Raw genomic sequence first — 25,183 nt, forward strand, 5'->3', positions numbered from 1 at the left:
AGCTTTTAGCCACGTTCTCTTCGATTTTTATTCGTGGGTTATCGATTTGATAAGATCTTACTCACTCACAATCTAACAATATCCGGGGATCAAGGTGGCCTACGCCTAACGCACAATAATTATATTCGGCCTTTCCAGTACTTATATTTAGGGTGAGGAGCACTATTCTACATGCATGGAGTTGAGAAAAGAATGTATCAGTATACGTACCTTCACATTCGAGTCAGTTTCAGTAAAAAATTGCCTACTGTGGCCTACTGTGGCCAAAGTCTGCCAGATGCTTGTTACTTCTATGGTGCTTGTATAGTAATATTTATTATTTAGCATAAATTATACATTTTGTTATGTTATCTACCAGCGAGGGGAATCTCGTGTCCTTCATCTTCATCTTCCCCAATTAGTGTAGTTCGCTTCCTCCAAATGATTCCGATAGGATCCCTTTCTTGGAATTATCTTTTTGCCGGACATGGCTATTTTGGATCGAGTGATGTCGTCTTCATTCGCTGGAGAGGTAAGGAGAGCGAGCGACTGAGTGTTCGTAAGGTGCTTGCTTACGGCAGATCTGTTGGTGACAAGGGCAAGTATTTATACTAAACTCACATAGCTTGCTAGCAGTTAGTGTTCTTCACACCAGAGATGATTGTTAACGATAAGAGATGGAGGAGAGTCATACAAGGAAGTTGTATGCAGAGAGACTGAAGGCTTTTGTAATTGAATGTTCACTCCACTGAAGAAAAACTTACAGAACAGGACAAACAGGACTAACGTTAAAAAAAATGGTAAGGTTTCATTAATCCATGCATGCATATGTATAGAAGGTGCAAAATGTTGTTCCCATTGTAATTGTGCATGGACTTGAGCAGGTTTTCGAGCACCAGAGATTAAAGTGCTGAAGCAATGAGCAAGTTATTTTTGTAACAATGTACCTCTTTCAGGCTATTAAAATTATATTATTTAACAGGTCTGCAGGCTAGATACGGGATATATATGATACTCATTCTCAGGGAGGAGGTGGACAGATTCGTTGAGTTTGCAGGCAAAGGATGTGCTTGCAGAGGGTGCAGAGTGCAGGGCGGTTTTAGAAGTGCACCGCCTTCGTTGCGTCAATGAGCAGTTGCCGCAACTCCTGCAAGCGACAAATCAAAGTCTGTTAAAGATGGCAGGCTGCGATTTTGGGGTAAGCACAACAGTGATTTGTCTCGTCCCGTATCTATCTATGTGTATTATAGCACGGAGGGCGTGTCACCCAGGTACTTCCAGGCCGCACCCCGATTGCCGGAAGCAGCGTTCGACGCCAAACAACCAGTGAGATCCTATACACTATTATCACTCACAGTTTTTGAATGTTGCAATGCTGTGTATAATTATATACATTACCGCACAAATTATACAGCTCCAGTCGACCACTTGTGAAATGATAGTTTACTTGAATTTAATAGCAGTTAGGAATTTGACAACATAAGAAAACTGAGAGAAAATTGGACATACTATTACACACTTCACGGGACTGATTCAAATTTAACAACTATAAACGGCAATGTCTGACTGTGTTCCACCTGTATAATGAATACACCAAGGTCTTGTAAAACCTGCCTTCCATTGAACATTTAAATGGGCATGGGCATTGCCTCTATAATTATGTTGAACTAATCTTGATCAGTGAAGTAGATATTTCCATATCAGGTGAGGAGATGCATTTCGGCTTCTTCTAATAGCGTGTGTATGATCCCGCTCCATGTACCGCAATGACGTCTGATCATTGCTCTCAGGGGGAAGGGGAGGACATAATTTAATAAGCAGAGACTTTAATTAATTGCAGTATGGATTAAATTACAGTGTGGCATAGTCCCCCGGAAACTGTCTCCAGCAGAGCAGAGAAATAAAAGGATGACCAGCATCCTTTTTCGCATCTTCACAAAATAACGATCAGGATGACCAGCGCAAACCATTACATGCGATATGCTATGGAGCGCATTCGCATGGAGATTCAGGTGAAAAGATGTTTCTTCTTATAGCATGCTCTTTTTAATTCTTTGTTGAGTATATACGTGCATGGCAGTCGTGTAGACCAGGATTGATGATGCCCCAAAAATTTTTCATCTCAACATTGTATGTATCTGCCAGAAATGGCCTTACCAACTTATCTACGGAGGACAGCAGCTCCTTGCCCAGCTATCTCCTTGCTTCTCTCTAGAGCCTCAGCAAATTTGTCTGCAAGCTGTCCCCACTCAATGTATCTAAGGCAGGCTAAATGTAATAATTATGTTGAAAACATTATTTTTACATATCAACTTTGTACTGTTGTCTTTTTGTACAGACATTCCGCCAGCGTGACCGGATGCCTATGAACTCAATTTGCAACAGAAGATGATGCATTTATCCTGAAAGAGGCTGGATTCCGATAAGGGTATGGATGATCATGGATATTCAACGGATCCACAGTTTTCTACAAGAACAATAATATTGCATTTTGTGCCTCCCGTGCTCGAGGCATAAGGGGTAACATAAAACACATGCATGTATAGCATGAGAATCCTTGTGTTATTGAATTATACAGGCAGCTTGTGTTATTGGACGTATAATTATTTTATTCTTATGTAAACTGGAATGCTTGCATTGTGCTAAAGGACTCTCACTAGCTAGATACTTTAAATCGATAAGTAAGTCAGCGGAAATTTATTTACAGGTTCAAGACATTAAGTAACTACTGAGAATTGGTAGTCCTCTTGCTTGGCGTACGATTTTTGCGGTACCTCTGCTGTACATTCAGGAACATGCCCTGCTTCATAATGTCTGTCCTCACTCAGAAAGTTGATCATGTCAGAGATGGATAAATCACAAGCTTTGCACACATTCAGCTTAGAGCTGCCAAACAGTAACTGACACAGTGTACCTAAAATCAACGTGTTTACCCGAGATGAAGAAGGACCGCCTGTATTGTGTGCTTAAATAGGAACAACCTATGACATTTTGAGACCTTGTGGGGCACTCTCGTATGCACTGGCCGATTTTTTCGAATTAAAAAGACTGATGAGCCAGAAGACATAACTAACTACGATAATTTTGTTAGGCAGCTTCAAGAAGAGACACACAAAGCAGAAAGCGGCCTTTGTTTTGATTCGAAGGTGATCAAGAGATGCATGAAATATGCAGATTATACACTGACTTCTATAAAAATGTGTGCCAGCTCAGTTCTCAGCCTGTGCAGCTTATGCACCACTGACTTCAACACAGAGGCTATAACAACACAGCCTAGTTTGTCAATGCAAGTCACTGTTTTATGTGAGTTATATTATATTGTTCATATCAGGAGATAGATAATAACCGATCGAGACGAGATCCTGAGAAAGTGCAAACTCCAGGCTTCTGGTATCATCCAGAAGCTGGAGTACTTTGAAGACGCCCTAAGTTATTTAGACTTAAGACTCGAGACAGGCGGTGAAGATGTCCGAGGTTCTGAAGAACTGGAGGGATGTTCTTCGTCGAGACAAGGACATGGCGGTGATTCACAACAAGCATGAGGAAATGTGCTCACCGAAATCTATATAGAAGGCAACTTATTACTTCATACGTAGGATTATGCCTTCTTGAAGATATTTTTAACCAGAAACTTAGTCGTTAGCACACTCGTTAGCACACAGTTGTTACAATAATATCGTAGGGCACTCTATAATGTTACCTACACTGTGCTGACGAAACCCAACAGTTGAAAACGTGGGTTCATTGTCTACAAAGCAAACTAGCGCACACTCTTTTCTCACTATAACTATTTTTCACTAATGGCACAGCAAGGCAATAATATAGCTACCGATTGTGATTATGATATCTTAAAACAAAAATTTTTCAGGCAGAGAATACTTCAAGCCGACAACCTTGCTCTAAATGTCAAAATCTCACTGTTCCGCTAGCTTCTCAAATGAAACAGGCGACATTGGTGAGTTCATTGCTTTCAATCTTTTCGGTCCAGCTTCAATATAGTACAGCTTTTTGCGGTGCTTTCACTGTATAAGGAATTTTGTTCGATTCTGCATCCATAATTTTATTGTACAGACTAACAAATAGAGTCCACTGCCTCGTGCTAGTTTTAATGACATTTAACTGTGATAACTGCATGCCTTGGTATTCCATGCAAAGATTTATTTGAAGCTATAAGTTTAGTTCTATCACACTTGCTCTCCATAGTATAGGCAATATCAAACAATCCTCACAAAAAAAGCTGCATACAATGCGTTCACAACTTATAATATTTTTTCCCCCACATTATTTTAGCTATGAAGTACAGGTGCAAGCTCAAAGGACTAAAGACTCATAATTAATTATGATAATATACACAATTAATTCACTGTATACATGTATGTACATATATAATATATTCCTCACAATTGACCTATATAATTATCATCACTTGTAGCAGTGGGACCAGAGAAAATGGTCTAGATTCCAACAGTGGGTGTGGCTCTGAAAACGGCAAGCGATATCTCAGGGAAGGAACCGCTGAATCCAGGTAGGGATTCTCCAGCAGGTGGTACACATTGTTAACTTCTTCGATATTTACATGCATAACGTAATAAAACCCTATACGCAAAATATTCGGAGTGTATGGGAGGCATCATAATGGTTGAGACTGGACAGGCCCTTTGCTCGGACACGTTGATCTGTGCATTGGCAGTCACAGCAGCATTGATGGCCAGCTCTCTCTGGGCAAGAAACTTTTCGAGATGGTTTCATCATAATTATTAATGCTAATTTTATCGATAATGGTGTGTTTGGAGTGATTCTGAAACAATCAATTACACTGTCGACATCGATGGTATAATTATTGTCTCCGTGTGTATAACCTGCAGGGTGTCATACAGGGGGGAAAGGGGGGATATCCCCCCCCTAGCTCCAATTTCCCCCCCCTTTCAATTATGACCGAGTGTCCATAGCTGGGTATTGAAATAACAGTTGACCTTTTTTTAGCAACATTTTCTGGTTACTTTTCTCATTTCCCCCCTCTACTTCAAAATCCTGTATGACACCCTGACCTGTGTCATGGAACCAGTGTAAAAACCTTTTACTCGAAATCCAGGGCGATCGACATGCATATATACCTTGCAAAGAAAACAGCACCTCTGGTATGTTCATGGAACTCTGACAGGAGTATATGCATGATTGTCTTAATTCAGATACCATCGACATGCATACATACCTTGCAAAGAAAATGGCACCTCTGGTATGTTCATGGAACTTCTGACAGGAGTATATGCATGACTGTCTTAATTCAGATACCATTGGGGTTCCCTGTTTCTAAACAGCTGAGAGTACCAGAGTTTATTCTCTGCTCACTAGGTTCTGGAACCCTCTACGTTGCCTGCGAGATTAAAGACGAGAATGTGGTCGCAGTTCCAACCTCAGTTCCAACTTCACTTAAGAGAAGTTTCTATTTCGATGTCTTGTGCCCAGTCATCCCTGCCAACAGTCAAACGAGTGCTGTGGAGACCATTATGTCCACAAGTAGAGGTTGGTACTTTTATGCTCACAGCCTTCCCACATTATTCCTCCAAAGCACAACATGAGACCGCACAAGTAACTGTGTTTATACTATGACTATTATACACTTAAAATTATGCCACCAGCCCACGTTGCTACCAGCGTCGTTCACTGTTAGTGCAGTGGACTTGGACCAGATACATCTCAGAAGAAACCAGCCACAAGTGTCCTTCCATCTTGTGTACGTGGACGTTGGGCAGCGTTTCCCCCTATAAGCTGTACAAGGGGGGAATTATCACGTAGCTATCTACTACATCCCACCTCGATGTATAGGATCGGTAAATCAGATGATTAAAGCTGTTAAATTCAGGTTGCTTAATGCCCTATTTTATTTCTGCAGGCCCCTCCGCGCCAATCTGTTAAATGTCAAATTCCTGACATGGCAGCTGCGGGACTTGGGTTTCTGCCGTTGGAACTGGAACCGGGTATTCCCCATAATCCATCCTCCCATTCCTCTAAGTGCTGCAGGTTCAGCACGTCCACCATGCAGGGGTTCAGCACGTCCACCATGCAGGGGCGCAGGGTGTACCAGGAGTGCAGGGTCTACCAGGGGCAAGGGGCCTACAAGGACCACCAGGGGCAAGGGGCCCACCATCAGGCCCAACTGTCACCAGCATTACCGGCCCACGGGGAGCACGGGGATGGCCTGGTGCACCCAGAGCTGGAGGGGCACGTGGAGCAACAGGCTCCCAAGGAATAGCAGGAGTAACTGGACCCACTGGAATTCGTGGACCGATAGGTTCATCTGGTCTGCGGGGGGAGAAGAAAGGACAGGGACGTGTGGGGGATCAGGGCTACCAGGGAGATCGTGGGGAGAAAGGAGACAGAGGGGAGAAAGGGAGACGCGGGGTACCTTAAGAGACAAATTGTAAGTTCTTAATATACTATAGTCAGGTGTTATTTGTGTATGAACATTTATCAACTCTAGGTTTTTTAACACGCATGCTGAGCAAAATATGCCCAGAGCTAACCATGCAGCTCTAATTAGAAACCCTAACTTTCTTGGCAAGTTACTGCATCACTGTCAGACGTGATTGCATCAGGTATGCGTAATTTCGGAAGAATGCGGTATGCAAATGTTCAGCCGTTACTTTAGATTTCCTTTAGACAATCAGCATGCCATTAATTGAATGCGGTTTTTTTTAACATTTTTTCTGTAGGGATCCAAATAAAGAAACCATGGGATGCCTTAACAAACCGCTGGCTACTTTAGCGAAGGCTACTCACAAAGGGCAAAGGTCAAAGACAAGGAATTCTCCTCCGACACCTAGTAGTATAAATCGGGTGATAATTATCTCCTTGTTTATAATTATCTAGTGTTGAATGAATTTGTATAATATAAATCGTGTGCTATAATTATGTGATGGAGGCTGAATTTTTTCTTTACCACCAGCTTGGACTTGCTCTTGGAGGTCGTATTAGCACTGGTACTTGCTCCCATGCAGGCTAATCGTGTCATGTACATGGTTGTGTGTGTTATGCATAGTCTATTCGCAGGTGAACTGCTCTTTAGAAAGCACCTGTGTCAAAAGGGCAAAGATTCAGGATGAGTACCATAGAAGCATTCCCAATAAAGTGTTCGAGGCATGCATATGCAGGACAATTGTAACTGGCCTGCATGTATTAATCGTAATTATGTTTGCCTCAATAAAAGCGAAATTAAACAGTGCATGGAAGGAGGCAAGACCTTTCTTGGAATTGGACACATCTTCAACATGCCATGTGCCACGTGCCTGTTACAATAGTGGCATCATCAGGTGAGCCAACCTATCTAAGTTAGGCTGAGTGATGGAGTACTTGCAAAAACTGCACTACGCGAATGATAATTGTCGCAAGAGAAAACATTTTTTTATCGTACATACAATTGTAATACTCTCGTGGATTGATGGGTAATGATCTCACAACGAGGAAATTTGTTGAGAATCTCGGCATCTCAAGTTCGAACATGGTGCCGTCCTCTCCCCTGTCTCCAGGCTGACGTCGTTGGTAAGGTAACATTTAACCATAAACTTAGTCGTTAGTACACTCGTTAGTACAAGTTGCTACAATAATATCGTAGGGCACTCTATAATGTTGCCTACACTGTGCTGACGAAACCCAACAGTTGAAAACTAATTCTCAGTACCCCCCTTCCCCACCACCACCTATAGCGACAGAACTAAAACATAGGGTAAAATCCCCTTCGCAATAAACACAATAAACACGAAGTGTCCTAGCTCTGATAAAGAGTTAAATAATTATATAGTTGGCTGGTACCGGACAGACTGTTGCAACAACAGATAAATCACACGGAAGTAATAAAACCAACAACAGTGTCTGAGATACCTCTCTATATGACCGTGCAGGACCGTGCAGGTAAGAAAGCCGTTGCGGAAAATTAATATCTGAGTCACGGGGGGAGGTGGACCAGGAACTTCCTCGTAGGCACAGAGGCACCTGCCCAAGCCGACTTCACAGCGTTTTTGTTTCTGCAGATTTTCTACAAATTATTTTAGCCACATATTTTTCCAACAAAGATGTCGATCCGATTCGTACTGCTGGGCCTCTGGAGAGAAGGTGCCCTGGGTCGGGCACCTCCCCCGAGGTCAAGGATCTCTCCCCAGTAAGTTATTAATGCCACTGCCTGGCCACCCTTATAACAATAACCAGTTCTTAAGGAACAAAGGACCTACATATTCGCTGGCCTTCTAAAATTCTTGTAATAAGAAAAATCCGGTTCCTATTCCACCGTAAGTCCCCTTTAAAAAATGTTTTTACACGACATTTATTGATAGGAAAGGAAGGTGAAGAGGCATATCATTCGCAACAAAGTGCGGGCCGAATTAGATGCTCAACGCATGGTAAATTATTACACCCACTCTGTCAATGATTTCATTATAAATTTATATACCTGGCAGACAGTTCCTCCTCCAGAACCTGCAGTCTTAGAATTATGCCTTCTTTGAATTATGTCTTCTTTAAGATCTTTAACCAGAAACTTAGTCGTTAGCACACAGTTGCTACAATAATATCGTAGGGCACTCTATAATGTTGCCTACACTGTGCTGACGAAACCCAATACAGTGCATCCACAAATTTGTGCAGCTGTACTTAAATTTTCGATTAGTTTGCATACTAATACTACTACTACTATACTGGTGCATGCATGTGTGTGGTATTATATATAACTCCCGTAGAACTGAAACTGTGTGTGAGGAAGAGGGTTATTGCGTCCTGGAAGAGATTGGTGAGTTTGTATACTACTACTGGTGTGGCATTATATATAATTCACGAGGAACTGTGTGTGACGATTGGCGAGAAGGTAATAAGAATAGTAACGACTGCTTACCAGTGCTATAATTACATGACTGTATCGTTCGTCAGCTTAGAGACAAGTTTAGCTTCAATGTGTTTGGCATCTACTGCATTCAGAATGGCAACAGGAAGAGGTTGGGTTGTCTTCATTCGTCTTGAGGGTAACACTTTCAACGCACAATAGTTAGCCACTTCTTTACTAGTACAAGAATCCTTGACAATTTGGTTTTGAGCCGTTCCATTATTAATGTGTTGTACAAGTTGGTGTAAAAATACACTGAAGTACAGTTAATAATAAAGCAAGCACAGGTTTATACATGTAGATAAAGAGTTAAATTTTGGTAAATAAGTTAGTGGCGGCAGAGTGTCTCGGAGGTGGCCAGTATACATGTTCATTTGCGCACACTCATTCATTACAGTGTCTTACGATAAATATTTTTCAGGCACTCTCTAAGACACTCCATAGCACCAAGGTGAGTCCGTATTCATATTCTGTACAGTTATTACATACTGCTTCAAAACGAACTAGACCTTTCATTTAAACTAATCTTATTGCTCTGGAGTGTGTATGTACTATACGTACAATGTCAAAATTATCGTGTCAATTTAGTATGATTTTATTACAAGGAAGGATGGAGATCGAATTTGAAAAGGTAGAGGCAAGTCTGCCAAGGTTGAAGCGTGAGTGGCGGAATGGCCCGGGGAAAAAATGTTTGGAGGCAATTCTAAGATTGATTATCACCCACGATGCTACAAAGAAACTTGATTGGTATGGCTCCAATGTGTATGCACTTTTACACACACACACACACACAATTGAAGCTTCCTTTTGTCACCCTAGTTATTTTCGAATCACTGGCATAGTTGTTTTTTCCTTCCAGTTTTGTCATGACTCGCGGCACAAAACAGTCACAGGACGTTATAATCAGAAATTCAAATTTTACCGCCAAGTTCACTGATGTTACACTGCCACTTGCGTCAATGACAGATGGGGTGGCTCTGGAGAGTGTCTTGGAGAGTGCATGGTTGTGGGATGCAGCATCCACAGTGACAGATCGGGTAAGGGACATACAAAGGGTTTACACCCGAAGTAGATGTCTCATGCCTGACCTGAGGGGGCGAGGTCTCCCCAACCACAAGGGCCTGTACAGCTTGAAAGACTTGTCTAAAGCTGCCAAGAGGGGCCGCACTCGGCGTTGCATGACGCTCTGGTCACAATGGCTGTATTTAAAAAGTGTGCATGTGTACATCGATTTGTTGTGGATTCAGAACATATCCCGTCTCTCCAATGGCTCCCAGAGTCACCAGAGGACTTCAACCTGGAGGACTTACTCTGGGGCTTTTCTGGACTTCTTGGAGCTGCCTCCAGCAAAGGGGTTTTCGAAGCCGGCATCATCTCTGCGGCAAGGTGCAGGAGCGACCTCAGGCACTTCAGGCTTGGCAGACTCGACACGCCTTGTCCCAGACTTCACCGCCTAGCGAGAGTGAGTGCCTGCTTCCTATTATACCCTCTCCCCAACAGCTTAATCTCTCTGCCCTCCAGCTACCCTCTTACCAACAGCTCAATTTCTCTGCCCTCCAGTCACTCTCCCACCAACAGCATAATCACTCTCAACTTTATTGTGCTTGCAAGTGGCAAAAATGCACATGACAGCCAACGAGGACCGACCCTTTTGATGAATTTTACAACTAGCTAATTTTTATGTATTATAATAATCTTAGTCACATAAATAACCGCCCTTTGAAATAACCGCTCATACAAATCTAATACAACGTGTGCAAATAGTCCCACACACACATATGCATGCATCTCATTATTACGTGCCGCTCGTGCCGCTGGTGTTTTTTCTATTCGAACATCGTTATTAATGACAAAGAGATGTAACTACACCCAGAGCAGGCCCCTAAGAACACAGTTTATGGACTAAAAAACTATTGTAAAAATAGAGATGAGATTAACGTGGACTTAACACTGGTGTTATAAAGTCACTTTACCGCATCTTAGAGGCTGGTAGATGGAACTACAGTGTTGCCACCAAGCACATTCAATCTTCATTTTCAATTACAACAGCAATTAAGTATTAATTATGAATAGGACCGACCCTTTTGATGAATTTTACGACTAGCTAATTTTTATGTATTATAATAATCTTAGTCACATACATGTAAATTAACCGCCCTTTGAAATAACCCCTTCTACAAAACGAGGGCGGCTAATTCATGAGGCTAATTCTAGCCGCCTTCTTGTTTATGTATCTAGTCAAAATTTATATCAGTAAAATATGACACCGGTAGATAGGTATTGTAATACAGGCTGACTCAAGTCAACGTTAACATAAAGTTACTGTTCTCGCTACACTTTTTACACATTTTGGATGCAGAAGATCACCCACCTCCTACCGGTTATTTTTGTACATTATACAAAAATTAATACTATGTTTCTACTGCAATAGGTTCAACGTCATTATCCTGAGCTGTACGAATATTCAAGTTTCACCGACACGCTAAACTTCCGCGAAAATTACTAATAAATCAGTGATGATCTTTCCTCGCTTGGCCCAATACGGTATACTGACCAATACAGTATACTGATTAGATATACTGACTCTAATCATTACTACGGAGAAAATAAATTGTTAACTGATAAGAGGTATATAGGGTGGAGGAAGGGGATAAGCTTAGCTGCTGTCTTAGTCACCAGCGAAACCCCACCCCTCCCTCCTCCCCTTAAATTAATCAAACCTCATTTCTATGCATCTCCGGCCAGGTCTATGGAGTCATCAATCTTTGCTAGTAAGGGCTCCTCAACTGCAACAAGCCCCTGTAGCAACAAGCGAAGTACATCAGCTGTTCCCTCGACCTACACTGTGTGGTTCAACTGCTCACACGACTGTGACTGTAGAGTGAGTGCTAATTATAATGAACATTTTCTAAAAAAAAATCCTAGTTACCTACATGCAAAGGTGACGATCTGGAAGTTGTGATATGCTGTTCACCGATATCAGAAATCTGTTTTGTACATGTATTGATCTGTAGATCTGTATAGAAAAAAGTACAAGTTTAGATGGTGATTTACATTGTATACGACCTCTGAGCAGCTAGCAATTAAGAAAGGAAATTTATATCTTAAGTATACCTTCTAATTACTGCACAACTCTAGTAATTATTTTCTAATCAAACTTAGCTATATGAACAACTCAAGCGAGATACTATGATGATCGAAACCTGAATCATAGCACCAGTAGCAGCAAAGCAGATAATAACCATACGATACTACCCTTACAGTGCAGGCAAGAGCATGTATTAGTTTACGATTTAATTAAGCCATGCTGCCATTCATTACTAGGAGCATGCGCCAGAGGAGACGCAGTGCAGCTCAAGCAATTAACCTCGGATTACACTCAGCAATAACACACAGCGTGGGCGGATAGTTAGGTTTCAATCAATGACTAATTGCTAGAGCTGCACCACACCTGTCGTACCTCCCCGGGAGCATGCAGATCATGTGAGCGGATTGTGTATCTGGTTAATGATTTTTGGCATGCAACTTTATCGGCATATTAAAGCCCACGTAACTTCCAGGGCCACAAAATTAATAGAGATTGGGACTAAAAGACAATGTGAAGTTGCAAGTAGAATTCGTACCGTATAGCGGGTAATTTTCGTGGGGTAAAAGATGTGATTTTCTTGAGTATAAATTTCGTTACCTGCACTGCATTCATACGTTATGGTAAACGTTATGGTAATCCACGCCTACGTTAAAATTTCGTTGAGGTCAGCTTGACAACGAAAATAACAAATTTTTTACCCCACGAAAAATACCCGCTATACGGTACCAGGTGAGTAGATTCAGAGTACACGAACAAACAAACTGACTACTACCGTACGGGTAGAAAATTTCAAGGTGTTTTTAATTTCGCGTTTTTCGTGGGTGGCTGCAGAACACGAAAATTAAAACCCGCAAAAGGCTTTGTTTACGCATGCGAGATAGTGACACACACTAACTCCTAGTTGGGCGGAGTCCAACCAACTGCGTAGGGTTGGGCACCACTCCAATGTCAGGTTTTGTGTGCCATGTACTTAGCTTTAGGGTGTGGCTAACCAAGTGGGCGGTAACCGCAAATCTCAGTTAGAATGCTCTGCAGGAGTCACTTTTGCTTGCCACTAGCTCTAACTGACCTGGCGTGTTCCTGAATCAAGCTGGCTTGTCTACTATTGTTGCATTTTGATTTAACTAAAGAGAATTACTAGTTACTGACTCGTTCATTAATAAGTCACGCCTTCAGCACTTGAACTCTGCAATCTGATTGGGCTGCAAAATTTCTGCAGTTGCACAAAACCTGACATTGGAGTGGTGCCCAACCCTACGCAGTTGGTTGGACTCCGCCCAACTACACTAACTCCACGAAATTTACTACCCGCGAAATTTTCCCCAAATAAATAAGTAAGACAGAATAAGACAGAATATTGAATTGCACGAAAATTTACACCCTCGAAATTTTCTACCCGTGGCCGCCCACGCACGCCTCTGGTAATTATACACGGCGGCACACCTAGCCTCGAGACCAGCCGTTCGTTATCTGAAAGAACGCCTGGTCAAGTTCCAATGTAGCACTCGTTCTAGCTGAGTCAGCGGTTTTATAGCATCATAATGATATTCATTTTTTTTTTTTTTTTTTTTTTTTCTAGGCAAGGCAAAGCAAAATAATAAAGAGTATGACAAAAACAAAAATTATACAAAAAGGAAAAATATACTTGTTAGTCCATTTGGCATAAGTGTGCCTCGGCCGACACCAAATCCATTGGTGGGATTGTCTTTATGGCACGACCACGGGAGGACCGGGAGCCTTGAACACATTGTATAGCAGATCTCAGCAGACTATACGATAGGGAGCATCTTAGCCAGTTTATGACCTGGTGGTATGGTTGGTCCCATTTCTCAGCTAGGAGGGAAGCCAATCTTTTATAGAACGTTGTTGCTTCTTTTCCTAGTCCCCCACTTGCGGAGAGCACTAAGGGGGTGAAGGACGCATGTTCCACCTCCCTGACTCTTTGCTCATAGGCTCTTTTCTTCTCAAGTTCGTGTTTTCTGAAGCACTGCTCCAGGCTCGTGTTCCTGTTCGATGGTGCGTGGGGGTTAAACACTCTTGACATCTACAAAGGTTCTCTCCAGTCTTCCTCCCCAGAAGCCGTTTGCCACGATGTCTAGTCTTGCGTTATCGGTGGTAATGGCGGTGCGTCTTGCCATGGTCTCCGAGGAGAATGGTTGGAGATCCGGTTCCACACACACATTGTTGCAGACTTCTGTCATTAGGGTGGCAGTTAGATCTCTGATCTCATTATGGCGTATCGACGGGAATCCACCTCTTGGGCAGGAGAGAGCATGCTCGATAGTGAAGTTTGCGCCACAGACACAGTTTGTAGCAGTGTTTGGCGGACACCATCCATATCTCAGGGCCAGAGCGTCTACAAACGCGCCTTTGTGTAGGCAGAACCCATGCTCCTCCAGAGGCAACGTCGTCAACCAGCTTGAGGAGCCCTTTTCCTTTGCTAGATCCATGGCTTTCTTGAGGGTAGGTGTTAGCTCCTCTCTGAGGCGATTGGCATTCAAATCTGCCTTTTGGCGTCTTTCTCGCTGGATCTCTGCTTTAGCTGATATCTGGTTTGTTAGAGCTTCGTAGGGATATGCAGGGTCTTGTGAGTGGATTAGCTCCCTGAGTGGAGCAGTGACCAGCATTCATTGGTAATACACCTTGGGCGGACCTTTGCGGGCAATTACCGGTCCAAGAAATTCCTGGACCATAGAACGAGTGCTACATTGGAACTTGACCAGGCGTTCTTTCAGATAACGAACGGCTGGTCTCGAGGCTACGGCACACCCAACTAGTATTTAATCTATATAATCTGTATAATTCTGCCTAGTTATTATATTAAAATTGGTAAACAACAATTTTTAAGATCATAGATCCTGATTGTACATTACCATGAAATATTAACCATTCACCCCACCCGGAAAAACAATTTACAGGGAAGAAAAGATATCTGATAAGAAAGAGACAATCAACATAATGTTCAGCTTACCTGATAAGCTCCATTGACTACGATAGCTCCGATGAAAGCAGATAGAATCCTAGAACGTGTTTTGGACCACGAGGTCACAAATGCGCATGCCCAGAAAAAATTTAATTAGACTTAGGGGGTGTGTCTGAATGCATCTGCTGATGATGCGATATAATTATGCATGTATCTGAGGCTCATGTACAGTATAGTATAGTAGTATTAAAGTCGTCTTCTGGCCGGATCCTTAGTCTAGCCTACTACAAATTCTCTACCTACTTCCTAGGCGTTGGCTACACAGTAGAGATCTGACCCAAGACTTCACTGAGGAAGGTACTATCCAAATAATAATGGCTGGATCATAATCTATCATGGATACCCTATTTAAATGAAGGGTTTGTATTGATACATCTAGTGTGAGCACAAGCATAATTGTAATGATTGGTTTACTAACTTGCACACACACACAGTGAAGGAACACTATCATAACCTCGATCACTTAACACCACTGACTGTGAGAGCCATGGCTTTCAACATCAATGTCCTACCAAAGTTTGACCGTCTGACAGCTCTGTACAGACATCGCAAGTCTATTGAGATGGTAAGACCAATCTATATACGTAGTGGAAAGGATTGCTGACACATAGATATAGCATATTGGACTAGTGTAAGCTCAGTGGAAGTAAATTAATAAGGCTTCGTGTATTCAGAAAGGAGATAGATACATGTAGCTATCAGTGTATGTTATGAATACATAATTGTATAGTCCCTATATGTAAACTCTGAGGCTTATGCCAGCATACTTATCAGTACTATGAGGCCAAGTAGTTTCAGTTACATATATGTACTGCACTACATATAGATGTACGTAGCTTGTACGGCTCATTGACAAGCAGTTCTTGCCCGTTATTCCATAGCAAGGCACTGGCCGAGTCGTTTGTACAAGTGTATGCATGCTTGTACTTTTAACAACACGTTATAATTTACCTGAGTTAATACCTTAATCATAATCATGAATACTTGATACTCACCCACCCACTCCATACCCCTCACACCCTCACAGTCCAGTTCATTCTCCGAGGAGACTACGGACGCCCATCGTATGGTCCACCAGATGAGCATGTCCCTCACCACCAAGGGTCTGCTCAACCCAACAGGAGAAAACAACTGCTTTCTCAACTCCGCTGTTCAGGTATATAAAGAAATTTACTCTGTGCTGTTGTACTTGTGCTACTGTTTCACTGCCAATGTTTTCAACAGTAAAGTGAGCATAGTTACCTACATGTAGGAGGTTACTGCTCTACTGAACTATTAACACTGTTGAACACTCTCTGCAAAGGGCAGTGCTGCCTTCCATCCTCACATTTATATTTTCTGGGAATTATGCCCCCCCCCCATAATAAATTTATGAAGTGTTAGTTTGCAGGTTTCACGCTATACAGCTACATAGCTAATAGAGGTTGCTTGTGAATCCTTAGCAGGTTTTACCATATCCTATTTGTATCCTTCTTGTTCCGCCTCAGGTGCTGTGGCATATAGCAGTGTTCAGGCGAAGCTTCAGGGAAGTCAAGGGCCACCACTGTGTGGGGAAATCATGCATATTCTGCTCACTGAAGGTACATTGTCACAGTGTGTTACAGGCATCACAATTACTGTAGGTGAAACTGTTATATCAGTATTCTGAAAATGCATGCAAACAAAATCCTTTTTGAAAATCTGCCTATACTTGTCTAGTGTTAGTATTTGTCCACTAGATACTTTATAGGTAACGTACGACATCCTCTCATAGACACCACCCCCTCACATGATTACAGTCGCTGTTCTCGGAGTTCCAACACGACACCGGCCAATCAGCCATCCCCCCTGACGAGTTGAGGCAAGCATTGGCGTTGTGTTACGAGGGTCAGCGACGGTTCCAGCTGGGACTAATGGACGATGCAGCCGAATGCTTTGTGAGTCATTTGACCTCGTGTAATGTCACTTCTAGGACTAACTGTTACATCAGTTGTTAACAATAACTTACTCATGTCATCTAATCGAGTCAGTGACATGACTGCATACATGTGTTTAATCACATGACGGTGCATTACGCGAGGGTTATAGGCCAGCTGTGTAATATTGTTATGATCTGTAGTTTCCCATGTAAACAGAAGATCAATATTTATTTGTGTTTATGGTACGTACAATCAAAGTATACACAACACAATTTATTTATACTACCATAATTATAGCGAGCGAGTAACTTTTGTGGGATCGTTTATCTTGAATGCGGAGATTTTCGTGAGTAAAAAATGTTGCTTGACTTCATTGCCTAGCTGCACTGCATTCCATGCGTTCTGAGAAAATGTGTGTAGAGGCCGCCCACGATATTTACCCTACGAAAATTACCTGCTATACGGTATAATACAGTACAGTTACATAATTTCCCCACCCCTTCAGCACACCCCTCTGGCAGTTAAGGATATAGCCAGCCGTTACTTAGAGTAGTGTACCTATGTTATGTGTATCAATGTGCGCACAGCTAAGCACAGCAACTATACAATATACGTGTACAATGTACCTATTTGTTGTGTGGACATAATTATAGGTACGTACGCATGTCACTGCATGTGTGCTGTACGTAATAGGTGATCGTATATAATTATAATATACTGTTTTTTATTCCCCTCATTTACCACTCTAGGAGAAGTTGCTGGAGCAGGTGCACTATCACCTGACAGGAAGTGAGGACATGGACACGTGCTCGGCTGAACACTGCATCTCCCACCAGAAGTTTGCAAACACCATCCTGGAGAGGGTGAGGCTTTGGGACGGATTAGTGTTTAGGGTGGTGTCTTGAGAGAGTAATCGTTTTAGGGCCCGGGGACTCCAAAAATAGGGGGAGCCCCTAATTATCGCTTCTACATCGAGAGTTTATTAAAGTTTTAGTTAGGTAGCAAATGTATACCTAGTATAGCTATTCATGAGATGCTGTAGATATCTATGCTCTATTGATACCTGTATAGAGTGTTCTATTAGGAAATTCATTGTGAAGCTTTCATCACGTGCTGAGATAAGTTCTCTCCACGTCCCTTGACAAAATAATTTAAAAGTCTGAACATAATTATTTGATTGTAACTTCTGATAGTAACTATGCTGTTGTGTTACAGACTGAGTGCCGTTGTGGAGCGACCTCTGAACCCCTCTCATTCGTGCAGTTTGTCCACTATGTCTCATCATTAGCATTCTCGTGAGTTAATTAAGCACCAGTCTACGCATGCACTACTGTCTTTTCCACTGTGGAGTGCTGTCTCAAGAGGTAACAATCTATACTGAAGTAGGCAATTGGGTGATCCTTTTTCTCCATTTTGGCTCAAAAACTGCTTATTATGTTTGTTATTCAAGTATCCAAAAATAACCACTCCGTGTCCCACCCTCTTGAAAATGGTTTTGTGCTTACAGAAAGTAATGTTAAGGGTGGCACATATACTGTACGCATGTACTAGCTCTCAACATATTGACATCACATGCACACACATACACAGTAAGGAGGCGGAGAAACTCAAATCCCTGCCCCCCTCCTCCCCCGAGGTTAAAAGTTTCAGCAAGATCGTGAATAATGCCAGTGCCTTCGGAGAGACAAGACAGTGCACCAACTTTGTGAGTTTAACTTAACAATTACAGCCGTGTATAGTCAGTGTACTCTGATTTGGCAATTTAGCATTCCTTGCTATTATACCGGGATAATAATCGTACATATAGTAGTGATGGTTTAGTATAATATTATTGTATGCCCAAGCACACTATAAGTACAGGCCTGTATTACTTGTATACGTAAAGATCCTTCCTGTCATTCCTCCCATTGCAGGCGAAATGTCGTCAGAATGTTGTGACAAAGCGTATCCTGCTCAACTCTCCAGATGCGTTCTCCTTGGGCCTCATATGGGACTCCGCCTCCCCCTCAATAGATGACATCATGTCGGTCGTGAGCAACATAGGCCTTAGTCTGCAACTCAGTGAGGTGGGCAATAATGTAATTATACTTTAATACGTGTACTTTAATTATGTGCTCCTTGTTGAGTGGTTTTTTGTACTATTTATCGTATAAATAGTTCGTTTGGTGTGACTGGCATTTGTATCACAGTTGGCTTTTCGTCAGGGGTCGCCGGCCGTTTATGAGTACACAGAATTTTTTCTTTTGGTATCCATAGATGTTCTATTTCCTTATAATTATCTCCTCGCCATGCAGGTGTTCGACCATGTATTCTCAGACGCGGCTCAGTGCAACCAGCTGGAGTTGGCAGCTGTCGTCGCGTACTATGGTCGTCACTATTCCACCTTCTGTTACCATAGCAAGAGAAGCGAGTGGATCTACTTCGACGACGCCAAGTTCAGAACGGTGAGTGAACTATATCCAATAGTCATCTTTGTTCAGTTGTGCCTGCGTGTGTACGTTATATCTATTATATGTAGCTTTCTCTGTTATAGCTTGTCGTGTACAGTGCACTATTCCCTAAATTATAAGTTCATGCCGTACGTGTCTATAATTATTATAACAGTAATACATGTACGTACATGTATCTAATACGTATAATTGTACCACATAATAATAATAAACTACGCGTGTACAGTATACATGCACGTAGTATAATAATATGGTCCCTGTAGATTGGTTCCGAATGGTCTGACGTGTGTGAATTGATCCGCAAAGCTCACTATCAGCCACTGTTGCTGGTCTACACCAACCCTTTTGGAGAAACAGTCAACCTCTCCGGGGTAAGTGCATACTTTAAAGAATCTGTCACATGATAACATTTATCACATGATAGAATGTTGCTGTAGCGTTCCCTTAGCAACTGTCCTCTCAAACAAACTATCTTACATCCTTCTCAGGCCCCCACTGAGACTATTCTCTCCTCTGAGAGCTCCAATACTCTGCCCACTGTTGAGGAAACGGAAGAAGAGACACCAGAGGAGATCGAACTGATGAAACAGATTGAGAGTGAAGCTATTCCTTCTGCCACGGCGACCACTGCTACCGGACAGTCCTCACATACTATTGATCCAATGACGTTGAGTATCATACCATCGGGACTGTCTTCCCGGGGACACACTCAAACCAATGGTGGGTATTCGAATGTGTTTTACCGGTCGTTAGTTGTTAATATGTATACAAGCAATTTTCATAATGAACTCAAGCTACATTTAAGGCAGGGTTCTATCGAGTTGGAGGGGCGTGAGGGAAAGTCCTCCCCCAAACTATCTAGCTCCCCCCCCTCCACTAGTCTGCAAATTCTTAATTTGAAACAAGTGGGAGCCTACCATCTACTAAATGGCATTCTAAAAAAACTTGTTTCCCCCCTCCGTACCCCTCATTTAATTCGGTTAACCCCCCCCCCCCAACTGCTACTCCTAGATAGAACACTACCAAGTACGGTACATTTTCTGTACATAAATTAGTGTATCGATTATAACATGATATTGGAGGACATCACGGCACAGTTTGTTTATAGCTATGTTATACGTGATTATAGACAACTGTACTTCTGCAGGTGTACCTTCCAGCTCGAATGATCTCATGATGTTCAGTCTATCTCCAGGTGCTAACAAATCACACCCACTTGCTGAAGCAACAGACAAGAATACCTGTGTATCCACCACGACCCAACCGCTCACATCCACACCTACACAGCCCCCCACGTTACAGGCTCACAGGGTCACGCCATCACAGCCTCCCACGTCACAGCCTCACAAGGTCACGTCGACACAGCCCTCTATGTCACAGCCTCACAAGGTCACGTCGACACAGCCCCCCACGTCACAGCCTCACAGGGTCACGTCGTCGCAGCCTCCAATATCACAGACTCACGGGGTCACATCGACACAGCCCTCCATGTCACAGCCTCACAAGGTCACGTCGACACAGCCCCCCACGTCACAGCCTCACAGGGTCACATCGACACAGCCCCCCACGTCACAGCCTCACAAGGTCACGTCGACACAGCCCCCCACGACACAGCCTCCCACGTCACAGCCTCAAGATTCAGCAGTTCGAGCTCGTCCGCATACAAGCCACAATGCACCTCCTGATAACCAGGTACATGTAGGTACATTGTATATTATGTGTTTATACTTTTGTATATTTGTTCACACACAAAGTACGCCGTACATTATCACGCCCAATGGAAACTTATGGACACTAGTAGTAAGATTTTGGGGGTTATTAATAGGAAATACCAGCTGTATTAGAGATTCACCCACACGTGTGCTTTAATTATATATTACAAGTGGTGTACTCCCTCACACACAGCCGAAGTTACGCATCAACAACAAATCAGATGTAGTCATTGAAGAAACGAAAGTGCATGCTCAGCATCACACCTACCAAGAGGACGACCTCATGAGTTTCAGCATATCACCTGCTGCTGTCATGGCTACTCGGAACACTCATACAAGCAGTCCTCCTTCTAATAGTAGCCGAAATGACAACGATACAAGGTCCAAAGGTCAAGATTTGATCAAGTTTTCGCTTACTTCAGAAGATCTGGCTAAATTGCACACTAAGCAATGGAATACTGCCCCAACATCGCGTATGAAGCCACGTGGTCCTCATGTAACGTCATATGAGTTTGCTGGTAAATCTCATGATAGTCGAAGGGAACAGAGCACCAAATTGGATCAGCGTGAGACCAAATTTGGGCCAATGCCGAATCTGATACCAACAGCCAGCCATGATAATAACAGAAGTGGTATGGCTAGTGACATCGATCAATGGGAGGTGTTGACAATGAAAAGACTAGAGAGAGGATCAGAGGCTAACACAACAGGTACTGTGTCTCACAATTCTTAGTCTGTTGTGTGTGTAGGTGTTGTACGCACAGTGAAAAACCTAAGAGATTTATACACTATAATATGCATGTAGCTATGATAATTATACATTTTGTGCTGTGTCCTCTGTTTTTTTATGGAGGCGTGTACCTATATAACTTTATTTAGTCGGGTGTTTCACATTGAATGTGCAGTGTATACAGTAGGAACGCTATAAATAATGACACCTTATTATTTATGTGCATTCCAGCTCTAAGTCTATTAATTTAATTTAATTATTAATTTAATTTATTATTAATTATTAATTTATTTATTATTAATTTAATTTATTAATCTAAGCCTATTAATTTGTTGCTGTGTATTTTTAGGTTGGTATAGTGTGCAAATGTAGTTCTTAGTATTCACAACATGTACCATTCACACACACGCAGTAGTACGACCTCCTGGCAGCAAATCTGAAACGCCAGCCGTCAAGTCCTTGAAGAGAATGGCTTCTCTTACGGACCACCCCACAGACGGGATTCCCCCTACAATGCCGGGGAAACCCCCTTCTCCATCAGGACACCGCCTTCCACCATCAGGGAGCGGCAAACCTGACTTCTCGAATCGCGATCTACCTCAGATTCCAGTGAGTTTTTGTGGTATGCATAAAGTACGTAAAACTGACAGCGTAAAGTGCCAGATGCTTGTAAAGGTTTATTGAAACGAGACTCCGTGGTAGTGCATGTATAATAATTATGCATGTATACCAATCAACTGATCTCTAATTCTATGTGCAAATTGCATGCAAGTAAGTGTGTGTGTACTGCATTGCACACACACTACATGTATATGAGTGCTATAACCTCTCCATGCACCCACCTCACAGATTGCGATACCTCAGCCAAAGCCCAGTGTCTCACCTGCTAGCCAAACTACTGGTACCTATGTTGAGTTGGACTTTCAGATGCCGGCTCAGAGTCAAAAACCTATCACCAGCGACACTCACAGAGCTACCGGGCAAGCCGACTATGCAGAGATTAGCTTTTCTAAGAAGGATGTACCCAAAAAAGGTGAGTGTTAAATTAGCCACATGCCTGACATAACCATGTCAAATACATGTTTGAATAAGAGTGCATGTGTTTATTTCTCCACAGACTCTACTTCTCGGACTCCCACTCATTCCGACACTCCCATTGGGTCCCACCCTCTTTACGCCCTCCCGGACAAGGGCAAGCATCAGATTAACCCCTCTCGCCATCACTCCACTCTGCCGACTAGTCGTGTGATTAGGGAGCCTACTCCTCCAAGTGGTCATGTGACTATGCCACCTAGTCAAGCGACTAAGCCAAGCGGTCATGTGACGACAGTTGATGAGTCACTAAGTAAATCGAATCAGCTTATTGGTGAGGATCCGTTGTATGCCGTGCCAGAGCAGGTGAAAAAGCGCCTCAAGGCCTCTGACAAGGAGATTGATGGTAAGCATAGGTGAAAAACTAAATTTGACAGTACAGTAGAACCTCGATTATCCGGACACCTTGGTTCCAGAAGCAGGCCGGATAAGTGAATATGCCGGATAATTGAATAGATAAACCACACCTTGATCCACCCACTTTATAGATAAACAGCAGTGCCACATACTTGTCTGCGCATTCGCAGAAGATAAGCAGGTATGTCTCCATGGTAACAGCTGTAACGCACATGCGCATTTGAGGGACACGCCCATTTTCTGAATTATTTAATCTGATAAAAAAAAACTACCAAGTCGGATAATCGAGGTTCCGGATAATGGAGGGCCGGATAATCGAGGTTCTACTGTATTACTAATTCATTATTATTTGTTACACGTTAGTACTGATCCGTATCACATTAGTATTTAACCACCGAGTCACTTGAAATACGGGTGGCAAGTTGTTTTAATAATTCTGCATTAAAGACATTAATTGTTATTATTTTACCAATATTTGAGACCCTCCAGGGCATTCACAAAGCCTGTGTCCGTTATACATGTTGTGTATACGTATAATTTATGCTTTAATTATGTGATGACTCCTCCCCCTTTCCCAGCCCTCCCTCGATGGGTCCAGGCCAAACTCTCCGAGGCTCGTGACCTCCTCGCTAAGGCTCAGGCTGTGAGGGGTAGCGATGACACCGTTGCACTGATGCTCCTCACACAGTTCAAGAGTGAGTGATTTAGCTCCCTTTTAATACAATTATGATCGGAGCAATGGTCGATCATTAATCGGAGGTCCCACTGTTTTAAATGAACAGTACGTACAGTATATTAAGTAAGTGCACCCTATAAACATTAATTCAGGTTACTCTTATTAACGACCTCAAAATGTCAGGTGTTTTGGTTGCAGTAAATTCATTACATTGATACAGTGTGTGTCAAATAAGGATCGAAGGTTTAGAGTCAGGTACAGTTGAAAAGGAGGGCTAGCACACTCTCGTGGCCTCTTGAGTCATAATGTGTATAAGTTCCCGTTTTCATTCGGGTCTTATCTGTTAAGCCTGGTAAAACAGCAGCTCAAGGCGTTGGGGCAAGCGTACAAACTGTACATTGTACGTGTTGGTGGTAAAAGCAGTGGTATTATACGTAGGTATGAGCTTATAAAGTTATAACCCCTTCTCCTTGTACAAGTATAAGCTACTGCTATTATTCAGCACTCGTTTGTGCTACATACTGTACATAAATGCTACAAACTTATACGCTAGTCATGTTATTCCATTACAGGTATTCTTGACAAGATATTGAGAGATCCTGTTGTACAATCAAGAACTGTGCTGAGTCAGCAAATACGAGCTAAAAGAGAAGAGGGGGTGCGATTGTACGACCAACTGAAGCCTAAAAAAGAGACACCTTCAGAAAAGTAAGTGTACTACATGCATATACCTTTCATTCCTGGCCCAAACTTTTACCCAGTTGACCTCATAAGATTCCAGGCCGATAAAAATACGGCCTGGAATCGAGGCTAAAGAGAACGATATTCTTAATTCTTACAGGATGCATTTCCATATGTACCACAAGCCTCGTACCACAAGCCTCGATCTGTTGTTACAATGTACATGTAACTCTATGCATGTATTCCATCCATCATCATTACGTTCAGCTTGCGATGTCTAAATATCCAAATTCGGCATTTCGTCCATCTATAGTCTATAATTATAACACGAAAATGATCGACCTTTGTACCTTCTGAACAATACTAGTATTCGTTGAGGTCAATAATTTTGGCTCTATTAAAACACATGTGTGCACCAACATGCATACACACAGGACGAGGGACACGTGCGGTCGTTGTGGACAGATGAGGGACTTGGACCCCAACCTAATACTATGTGGACCGTGTGTATTAAGATTGAGAGTGTCTTCTTGACTATATAAATATTAAATATGTGTCATTGTGTTCTTACGTACGTATAATTATGTGTTAGCATTATGTAATTTGTCAAACTGTGTAGTAAAACAATTATTCGCGTTTCAATGCCAGGAAACCACACCCACCAATAG

At 42.5% G+C, this 25,183-nt stretch overlaps 1 protein-coding gene, 2 long non-coding RNA genes and 1 pseudogene across 4 annotated transcripts; 1 reads left to right on the top strand and 3 right to left on the bottom strand.

The window, feature by feature from the left end:
• Positions 1-2,416: 2,416 nt before the first annotated feature.
• LOC135342089 (uncharacterized) lies at positions 2,417-6,024 on the bottom strand. Its single transcript, XR_010396754.1, has 2 exons — positions 5,028-6,024; positions 2,417-4,838 (listed from the first exon to the last, which is right to left on the bottom strand). It is a non-coding gene; the product is annotated as an uncharacterized LOC135342089 (long non-coding RNA).
• A 5-nt stretch (positions 6,025-6,029) lies between these two features.
• Positions 6,030-15,000, bottom strand: LOC135342020 (uncharacterized). The gene is made up of 3 exons (XR_010396731.1): positions 14,908-15,000; positions 11,782-11,864; positions 6,030-11,722 (listed from the first exon to the last, which is right to left on the bottom strand). It is a non-coding gene; the product is annotated as an uncharacterized LOC135342020 (long non-coding RNA).
• Positions 13,540-14,676, bottom strand: LOC135341500 (uncharacterized; annotated as a pseudogene).
• A 35-nt stretch (positions 15,001-15,035) lies between the features above and the next one.
• On the top strand, positions 15,036-25,129 carry LOC135340751 (mucin-2-like). 2 transcript variants are annotated; one of them, XM_064537114.1, is made up of 20 exons: positions 15,036-15,216; positions 15,354-15,484; positions 15,947-16,075; positions 16,407-16,499; positions 16,698-16,835; positions 17,567-17,680; positions 18,033-18,112; positions 18,408-18,522; positions 18,731-18,883; positions 19,112-19,261; positions 19,531-19,638; positions 19,756-19,987; positions 20,415-20,959; positions 21,173-21,689; positions 22,122-22,318; positions 22,559-22,742; positions 22,827-23,147; positions 23,737-23,853; positions 24,407-24,542; positions 24,950-25,129. In XM_064537114.1, exons 2-20 carry the CDS (start codon positions 15,407-15,409, stop codon positions 25,047-25,049), a joined length of 3,507 nt encoding a protein of 1,168 aa, XP_064393184.1. In that variant the 5' UTR covers positions 15,036-15,216; positions 15,354-15,406; the 3' UTR covers positions 25,050-25,129. The 2 variants fall into 2 exon arrangements, with proteins under 2 accessions (XP_064393184.1, XP_064393192.1); XM_064537122.1 differs by having other exon boundaries at positions 22,125-22,318.
• The last annotated feature ends 54 nt before the right edge of the window (positions 25,130-25,183 follow it).

Source organism: Halichondria panicea, chromosome 1 (genome assembly GCF_963675165.1).
Source record: "Halichondria panicea chromosome 1, odHalPani1.1, whole genome shotgun sequence".
NCBI lineage: Eukaryota > Metazoa > Porifera > Demospongiae > Suberitida > Halichondriidae > Halichondria > Halichondria panicea.